Source organism: Solanum lycopersicum, chromosome 10 (assembly GCF_036512215.1).
Source record: "Solanum lycopersicum chromosome 10, SLM_r2.1".
In the NCBI taxonomy this organism is placed as follows: domain Eukaryota; kingdom Viridiplantae; phylum Streptophyta; class Magnoliopsida; order Solanales; family Solanaceae; genus Solanum; species Solanum lycopersicum.
In genome coordinates this window covers 31,653,704-31,663,533 of record NC_090809.1, presented here as the reverse complement: position 1 = coordinate 31,663,533, position 9,830 = coordinate 31,653,704, and the positions used below count along the sequence as shown (strand labels likewise).

The following is a 9,830-nucleotide window of genomic DNA, read 5'->3' as shown; positions in this document are numbered from 1 at the left end:
GTGAACTTCAAAGAACATACAATATCTTATTCTCATTCAGTTCTTTACATTTTATATTCTATTTGTATCACAATTATAATAAATTTTATGAAAATCTACCTTGAGCACATATATAATAATGGTGTTATTTTGTTTAAACCTATATTAAAAGAAAAAACATTTAAAAAGAAATTTAAAATCTTATGTATACAAAAATGATCTAGCTGCAAGTTCTTATTTTTTTCATCCAACTAGATTGTTGATATTAATAATTATCATGATTATACATCTTTTATCTCTCAAGTTAATTTTAATTGAAATATTATAGCATAAATTCATTGATACTTTATTTTACAAAATAATCTCACTAAATGCGATCAAATTCACTAGTTATACTAATACGTATCACCCCTAGATACTAGAATTCATCACATAATTGAAACTTTGTATATATAAGCATCCTTTACCTGAACCAATTTTGTTGTATTCCGTACTCTTCTTTTCCGAAAGTTACTTTTGTTCCTAGTTATGATTTACAAATATTAAACTCCATTTAACTTAAATTCAGTCTTCACACATGAGCCATATGACATAACTTATTAAATAATTTTCAAACTTGACCCATTTATAATTAACTAAAAATTAATTATTTAAGAAATAATCGTAGCTACACAAATAGTTCAATCTCATTTAAAATTTACAGGGTTGAAGTAGTTTTAGTACTCAAAATAATCCAACATATCATTATAGAAGTGATCTTCTTCCTCAAAACTCTGCCTTTGGACATGTTTATGAGTGTAACACGGAAACCTTCAAATATTTGTTAATGATCAACCGAAATAGATCATATTTACACTTTCAAAAATATTAAATTCAATCAGTGTAACAATATAGTAGCATTCATTTTAATTAGTCAAATAAATATTGTATTTACTATAACGTTAATAGCTTTTGAATATATACTGTGCTTTTTATAATTTTACATTAAATTAAAATAATGCACACGTGCAAAATATGTACACTGAAATAGTATTAAAAAAACTAAATATACATGAGAGATCATGTATAATAATCTGTTAAATTAGGACAGATTGCTGCAGAAGATCCAAATAGAAGAAATATAAGAAGTCATAGGATACCATTTGTAAAACTATTGATGTTAGATGAACTAACCTTTTGCTTTATTTGAAAATCCAACCCTCCTCAACCTATGACATTTACTTTAATAATTGATGCGGAAATCAAATTAGAAACTTTTTTGCTTATGAGGAGGGCATCTAACTTTTTATCTATCGAAATAATCTCTTATAATTTCTTACCAATTTAATAAAATAAAATGAAAATTTCAAATTCATTCATCTAAACAATATAAAAATCAAATTTATCCCACAAGAACGTTCTTCGTAATTTATTTTTTTAAATTTGAAATGCCTTTATTTTATAAATAATGATAATATTTCATAATAACATAAAATGACTATAAATTTCAATTCTTTTTGCATAAGCCCAATCAAAAGGCTTACAAAAATTAAAACATATGGGGGTAAAAACACAAGTAATTGTGTTGTTTAATTCAAGGTAGAACTTAAACATGTTGACAACTTAAAGAGTACTACTCTTATATACTAAATAAGTGAATTTAACTTTTAATTTGTGAACAGTGAATTGATTGAGAACAATTGACATTTTTTATTCAACGAAAATTATGAACACTAGATCTCCACAATAAAAAGATAATATATACTATCTTATGGAAAGCTGATTATAATACTGATAAAAGAAAAAGTTAGAGGTTAAAAAGTAAAAGGCACTAGCCGTATAGATTATAATAATAATAAGAGGAGACGAAATAAGATGTTTTTTGAATAATAGAAATGGAAAGCTGAAAATGACAAGTAACAAAACCTTCACCCAAAAAGATACCCTTCTTTTTTCCTTAACTTCACCTGCAAATGTGTTCCACTCTTCTTGTGTTGTGTGGCAGATCTCCGGTGGCCATGGCATACCTTTTTTTTTTCAAGGTAAATAACACACATCCAATCTTTTCACATTAATTCATACTCTATATATATCTAAAAATCTTTTTGGATTTTGAAATTTGAAAGTGTCTATTGTTTATCATATTTATTTTCTTATGTTATTTAAATTGTCAATTACTATGATTTATATATAAATTTCATTTTTTTAAAAAAATTGATGCAATAAAGAAATAGTGATGTTAATTACCCTTTTTTTTTTCGGAGATTCCATTCTATTCCATGTCCTCTGGCTCAGGCTGAGAATCACCATAGATGGGCTTATACTTTTTGTCTCTGTAGTTTGTTCTCATCTTTAGTTTATGCCCGGCCCTTGTAACAGATAAGTGGTATTTTTTTTACGCTTACCTTTACTTTTTATTTTTATTTTTAAAATATTTCATAAGTTATGCATTTCCCATTAAATATTTGACTGCTAAAAGGCAGAACAACCCATATTTTATTTTAAAATATATATGTGCGAATTTATGACTTTAAATCCCACATCTCCAGTGATTTGGAAAAAACCCTTCTATTGGACTCTCTCTTACTTCAAATTTACTTGTTCAATATACCAAGTACTTATTTGATTTGAAAACTAAGAGGTAATTTCTTTGTTATTTTTTGAGGTGTATAGCAAGTAAATAATAAAGTGTTATTATTATTGAAAAGAGTGAGCAATATTTAACTATTGTCTTAAAACTTAATGTTTAGCTATTTTCTTAATGTGAAAATAAAATTGGAACAAGTATCCCTCGGCCAAAACATAGAACAACTCTCTGAATTGCTTATGGAGATTTGAACTATCACAGACTCCAATTTTCAACAACTTTAACTGCAACAGATCAAACACCAATGTTGTATGGAGTTTATACTATCACAGTTCAAAACTCATGATTTTACCTCAGAATATTTTTATTAAAAATTTTATTTTCCATAAAAATACTTATTTTCCATTACATATCGATAAATGACTAAATATGAGCACAGCTTACTTCTTTTGTTGCTTCTTAGATATTTTTTTCCGTATATAAAAACATTTTTGTTTTAAAAAAAAAGAGTTAGAACCTGTTTGACATTGTTGTTGAAAAGTTAGAAGTGTTTTTTTCGAAAATAAAACACTTATATTTGAAAAATTAAGAGTTTGACAAATTATTAAAACTGCTTTTAAATAAAAGCAGAAGTAGTTTTTCTAAGGCGAAGAAGAAGCGTAGAATTTATGTTTTTTTTTTAAAAAAAAACATAACGTTATAAACCAAAATATCCCTTACATATATACATATTTATCAATATATTCCTTATTAATTAATATAATGTCTCATGAGTTTAATTAATTTTCATTCAAGAATTTTATTTTTTAATTTTTATATAATTAGTTTTTTAATTTATTTATGTCTTTATATAATTATTTATAAGTATATTGTATTGTATATATAATACTTTAATATATTATTTTTCAGAATTAGAAATAAAAGTAATAACAATATTTTTGTAGGATTAAAAGGAAAAAAGAAGAAGAGAAAAAGTATCAATTAAAGAACTAGACCCTCCCAAATAGTAACAAATAACAATTCTTTTCTTGATTTACAAATTATTTTCTTATAATTTTTTTTAAACTTTAGAGTATAACAACAAGAAAAGAGATAATAGCTAAGATTAAAACAAAAAAAAAAAGGTAACAAATGACAAAACCATTCTCCTTTTCAATATTTTTATAACAATATAAATCTACGTACATTATTGATTGAAAATTTAAATATGTATATTTTGAATAATTAAATTAAAAATATAATTAAAGTTTTTGTATGAGATATTTAAAATAGTTTCGCTCTGTAAGATAGTTTTAATATTAAATACACATTGATACTTGTCCTTTTTTGTCATTTGACTCTTAAAAGCATTTTTAGAAAAATATTAGTCAAACACAAATTGTTTTTTTTGAAAAGCTATGTTTTAAAAAATGCTTGTACAAATAAGCAGTTTTTAGCAGAAATGCTAAGTATGCTCTAATTTATGCAAGTCATTTTCTTTTACTGATTTAACATTAATTTCAAAAGAAAATTTCACAACAAAAAAATGTATGAATTACATGAAGATTTTTCTAAGGATTAGTATGAAAATTAGCAGAAAAGTTATTTTCATACCAATTCCTAGAAAAATCTCGTGTAATTCATACTTTTCTTGTAGTGATTTGTTGTGAATAAGTCAAATATAGGGTTTTATAAAAGAGATGGAGAGAATAATACTCCATTTCTTCCATTTTATTAGTCGCTTCTAGAGGTATTAAAATTGAGCCCAATTATAGGTAATTCACCTAACTTGTCGAGATTGTTAAGATCCTACTTTGATTTGCAATAGTAGTTTTTATGTAAAAAATAAAAGTCAAACCTAAATGACTTTTAAGTCAAAAAATAAAAGGTAGGGGAAACCTACTTTTGTTTAGACTTATTATAAGTTAAGCACTTTGTGACTTGTTGTAAGTCATTTTTGACTTATTTTAAGTTACTTTTTATATTTATCAAGCATTTTAGAAGTCAAAAACTGAATTAAAATGAGATTTGACCAACTTTTGAGTCAATTCAAACACCCTCTAAGGGATGAGCTTAAGATAATTTGAATTGAGTTCAATCTCAATCTACTCATTTTAAGAGATCTCTCAATTGAACCCAATTCAATCTCCAATTTCAACCCGTTGTAAGACTCTTTATGTGCATTGATGTAATGTATTTTCCTATATCGAAGGTATGAATTAATATTTATCTTGATATATCAATTTGTAATTTTTTTAAAAAGAAATTCTCTTGAGTTGAAAGTCAAATTGTGGTTTTAAAACTTAAAGAAGACTATTAAAATCATTGACATTAAGCGGGATAAATTGGGCGGGGTAAGATTCAACCTGTTTTTTAAGCCCAACCTATTTGAGTCCAAAGTAATCTTGAGCGGGTCAGGATCCAACCCAATATCAATTTCAACTAATTTTAATATCTCTAATTTCAAACCAACCCGCCCATTTGATCCCCTAGTCGCTTCTCAAGAGTTAAACTATATAAAGTTTAACCTAACATTTTTAAGATCTATTTTCATCATATTAACATGAGAAAAATAGTAACTTGTACTATTTTTTAGATAATTCAATCTTTTATATTTAACATATTAAATTATTTTTTATTCAATTTAACTTGGAAAAGTTGACTGGTGTAAAGCTAAATTTGAAAGAAGGAAAGTAGAGTTAGAGTATATAGATAATGAGTAAACAATTGGATTTGCATGTAGTTAAGGTTGTAGTGATGGTCAGTGGCGGATTTAGGATTTTCATGAAGTGGGTTAGAAAAAAAAAATAGTGGTTTGAACCACTAAATCGACCTCTAATCTAACATTCAGAAGGTTCAAAATTAATATATAATCATAAAAAATCTTTAAAATACTTTAAATATACAACTTAATTTTTTGACGAGAGAGTTCGGGTGAACCCCCTCGACATACTCTAGGTCCGTCCTTGGTGATCGATGATGTAAGTATGACCAAAGAATTGTTACAAAGTTATTGACATAACCACACGCTAGTGTATATTATTGATTATCTATTGTTGTCCAAAAAAGGAAGAAGCATAATGTTTTTATTGTTGTTACCGTTTCATGCTTCCAACTTTTAAAGAGTGTATACGACGTACAAAATTTTAAATATTTAGCTTTAAGTAATCCAACAACTTAACTTAAATACTCAACAAAAACTAGTACAAATTGTCTCAATTGCAGGATATGGTTATGTCTTGTACTATTTTAGTGTTAGCACTTGCTTTAAGAATCAGTTGTTCAAATTCAACCATGGGAGTAGACAACTTAAACGCAACATTTTTGGTTGATAATGCTTCAACACAGAACATCATCGATAATGCCTTTCGTTTTCCTTCTCCATTGCCCACTTGGCCTTCAGGTACGTACCTGCTTTCTCAATTCCTGTAATCCTTTTTCATGTTTAGTATTTGAATCACTTGTTAATTTTAGGTGGATGCTTTGCAAGTGGATTCATTGATCTTGGAGGATTACAGGTGTCTCAAATATCATCCTTAACTAAAGTTTGGTCGACACATGAAGGTGGACCAGATAATCTTGGAGCTACATTCTTTGAACCATCAAATATACCAAATGGATTCTTTATGTTTGGTTCGTACACCCAACCTAATAATATTCCCCTTTTCGGATGGACTCTTGCTGGGAGAGACACATCACAAGGTACGCTCAAGATGCCAACTGACTACACCCTTGTATGGAGTAGTCACAACTTGAACATCAAGCAGGATGGTGTCGGCTATATCTGGTTGCCAATACCTCCTCAGGGTTATAAAGCCATAAGCCATGTTGTCACCGCCTCACCTCAGAAGCCTTCGCTGGATAAAGTTCGTTGTGTTCGTGATGATCTCACTGATGCATGTGAAATTCATGATTGGATATGGGGCACCAATGGCTTCAATGTGTACTCATTGAGACCTAGAGACAGAGGAGTGCGAGCCTTAGGAGTGCCAACAGGTGCTTTTATGGTACAGAACAGTGGAGCTGCAGAGTCACTAGCTTGTTTAAAGAATGTTAAATCTGATATATCTGCAATGCCAAATTTGAACCAAGTTAAGACATTGGTTCAAGCATACTCTCCGGTGATTTACTTTCATCCTGATGAAGAATACTATCCGTCATCAGTGACTTGGTTTTTTCAGAATGGAGCATTATTATATACCAAAGGACAGGAATCTTCACCTGTAGGTATTCATCCCACAGGTTCAAATCTTCCTCAAGATGGTTCAAACGATGGTGCTTACTGGCTGGACCTCCCGACTGATGATGCTGCGAAAACTAATGTCAAGAAAGGAGATTTACAGGGTGCCACAGCCTACTTACACGTTAAACCAATGTTTGGTGCAACACATACTGATATTGCTGTGTGGCTATTTTATCCCTTCAATGGACCTGCAAAGGCTAAACTCGAATTCATGACCATTTCCTTGGGGAAAATTGGAGAGCACGTTGGTGATTGGGAACATGTTACATTGAGGATTAGCAACTTCAACGGGGAGTTACAAAGCATATACTTTTCACAACACAGTGGAGGGATTTGGGTACCTGCCTCTCAGCTAGAATTTCAAAACGGTAACAAACCCGTGGTGTACTCATCGCTGCATGGACACGCTGCTTATCCAGGACCAGGAAAGAATTTGCAAGGGAGAGGAGATGTAGGAATCAGAAATGATACAGGGAAGGGGAAGTTGATGGACATAGGAACAAACTTTTTAGTAGCAGCAGCAGAATACTTGGGATCAACAATAGTGGAGCCAGTATGGCTTAATTATGGAAGGGAATGGGGTCCAAAAATTAGCTATGATATATCAAAAGAGCTGAGGAAAGTAGAAAGATTTATGATTGGCAAACTGAAGAAAGCTATTGAGAAAATAGTGAGAGATCTACCAAATGAGGTTTTGGGCGAGGAAGGACCAATAGGCCCAAAGTTTAAGGACATGTGGAGTGGTGATGAAAGGGGTTGAACATTGATATCCACAGAAATTTGCTTTGACCCAATATTTTTCTTATCTACTAGTCATTTCTCTTAAAACAAAAAGTTAATATGGTAAGAAAATAATAACAGTGAAGATTTCTCAAAATTATGATATTCTCTCTGTATCCTTATAATAAATTAAGTATATATTCTTTAGGCTCTATTATTTCGTTTTATGTGACTATCTATTATTTTGTGTAGTTTATTTGTAGTATAACTTTATTATTGTATTGTTATGTTACTATATGTTGTTTTGTTACTATAGGTTGTGCATTTTACTTCCATTATGTCTTTTCTAGTTTGTCTCTGTTTTGAACAGGAATCTACTAGAAACAATCTCTTTACATCATCACTAAGGTAGATGTAAAGTCTGCGTACACACTACTCTCCCATACTAATCGATCACACTATGTGAGACTACATTGGATATGATACCTACCAATGTATAATGTGTCACGCCCTGAGACTACATCCTAAACGTGGTCGACAGTCGAAAATCATTGTTTGTTCCCAAGCAAATCCTAGGCCTGACTGACTCAAGCAAATATAAGCTTTAAAACATAACTTAAATACAGGGAAAAGGGACAAATCTACTTCAAACTAGCATAAATGATGTGCAGATACCTTTATCATACTCTTGGGACATTGATTCCCCCGCAGTCCAAAACTAGAGCATATATGCCCTTCACTCTAACGAAAGACTAAATAGGGACACATAGAACAATCTTATCCATCAATCCGATATTTAATAAATGTCGGATTTCTGGAATAGATTATGACATGTATATGTCCATTAGTATAACGGGTATATACACTCTAGTTTTTAGATGAAAGAGGCACCACTGTCGCTTAAGTATGACGGAGGGTATCTGCATACTTTTAACAATAGTTCGGGGGTATATTTGTTCTTTTCCCCTTAAATTAATAGTCTCAAAACTTCTCAAGCGAAACTATCTCAAATAATCTGAAAACAACAATAGTTTGCTAGAATGGTTCGAAAAGAAAATACTGAAAGAATACTCTACACTATCTATCTATAACACCTCTTTAGTGCAATATGAAATATTGGGACAAGACTAACGATTCCTCAAAACTACTAAAAGGAAAGACAAAATGGAGACCCATAATGCAAGGAGGGTTCATCAAAAGCTGTCAAGGAGTTCAAGTGATCTCAATGTACGCTTGTTGATGATCTTGAATAGCAATACTGCATCATTAGAAGATGCAAGTTAAATGACATCACCGCATTGTATATACCAGTATGTAATATAGCTGAAGCGAAATAATTGAATTGAAGAGACCAAAATAATACTCTGCTAAATGCAAAGCATAAACATAGATAAGATCATTTAAAACTTCACAAGTGAAGATTTGATAACTCGTTGAACTGTATGTAAAAGTATAATAGAAATTAAAGAAAAGTACTCTTTACTTTGACAGGGACGTTCTCTAATCAACAACCATCACTATGAGACTCATGAGGATACAATGTCTAGCCACGCTTCCAGAACTATCCAATACCTTTTCGTGGTATGTAACAAACTCAATTCATGGATCCACTATAAAGGTCTGCTAAAAGGCAGCGAAGAGTCTCTCAAAAGTCGGTGTGATCCTAACCTACTTCGGCTACGTGGTTTATGGCGAATGTGAGTTGTCTAGTCTCTTCCCCATATCAGTGCTCAATACTACTCCAAAATATATAACTCAAAGCTCATAGAGACATAGGCTATAACCGTACCATTAGGCAACAACATATAACCAAGACCTATTCTAAATGCATCACAATAGACGACAAAATCCTTTGTACCCTTTGGTAGGGCAACACCGTAGTAGTTAACCGAGTTTTCAAATTTTGAAAGACTTTATCACAAACTTTAGACAATTTAATCTTAGTTATTGTCTTTTGAGTCAACTTAGTCAATAAGGATGAAATAGATGAGAACCCCTCGATGAACCTTTTGAAGTAACCTGCCAACCCCAATAAATTCCTTATATCAGTTGGGGATGGTGGGTATGGACCAATTCTGCACTTCCCCATTCTTCTCAGTGTTAACTCGATTTTTTCGTCAGACATATTTGTCCTAAGAATGCCAGATATTCAAGGCACAACTCACACTTAGAAAAGTTGGCATATAACTCTTGATCTTTGAGAGTTTGAAGGACTATTCTAAGATAATTGTATGATCCTCCTCATTCCTCAAGTAGATCGGGATGTCGTCGATGAATACAATAACAAACATATCTAGAAACTCCTTAAATACTCTCTTTTGGAGATCGATGAATGCTCCAGGA

The 9,830-nt window shown here is 30.8% G+C and overlaps 1 protein-coding gene across 2 annotated transcripts; it reads left to right on the top strand.

Annotated features, from left to right (window-relative positions):
- Positions 1-1,825: 1,825 nt before the first annotated feature.
- On the top strand, positions 1,826-7,797 carry LOC101253331 (hypothetical protein At1g04090). Of its 2 annotated transcripts, none has more exons than XM_004248776.5 (3): positions 1,826-2,000; positions 5,750-5,927; positions 5,999-7,797. In XM_004248776.5, the coding sequence occupies exons 1-3, from the start codon at positions 1,932-1,934 to the stop codon at positions 7,525-7,527; spliced, it is 1,776 nt and encodes a 591-aa protein (XP_004248824.2). In that variant the 5' UTR covers positions 1,826-1,931; the 3' UTR covers positions 7,528-7,797. The 2 variants fall into 2 exon arrangements, with proteins under 2 accessions (XP_004248824.2, XP_019071690.2); XM_019216145.3 differs by having other exon boundaries at positions 1,831-2,000; positions 5,873-5,927.
- Positions 7,798-9,830: the final 2,033 nt, after the last annotated feature.

What these genes read in the sequence shown, in the direction of transcription:
- LOC101253331 (XM_004248776.5), top strand. Translation starts at nt 1,932, where the DNA reads ATGTGTTCCACTCTTCTTGTGTTGTGTGGCAGATCTCCGGTGGCCATG. An exon ending in CATACCTTTTTTTTTTCAAG is followed by an intron (nt 2,001 to 5,749) that starts GTAAATAACACA and finishes TCTCAATTGCAG; the next exon opens with GATATGGTTATGTCTTGTAC. An exon ending in ATTGCCCACTTGGCCTTCAG is followed by an intron (nt 5,928 to 5,998) that starts GTACGTACCTGC and finishes TGTTAATTTTAG; the next exon opens with GTGGATGCTTTGCAAGTGGA.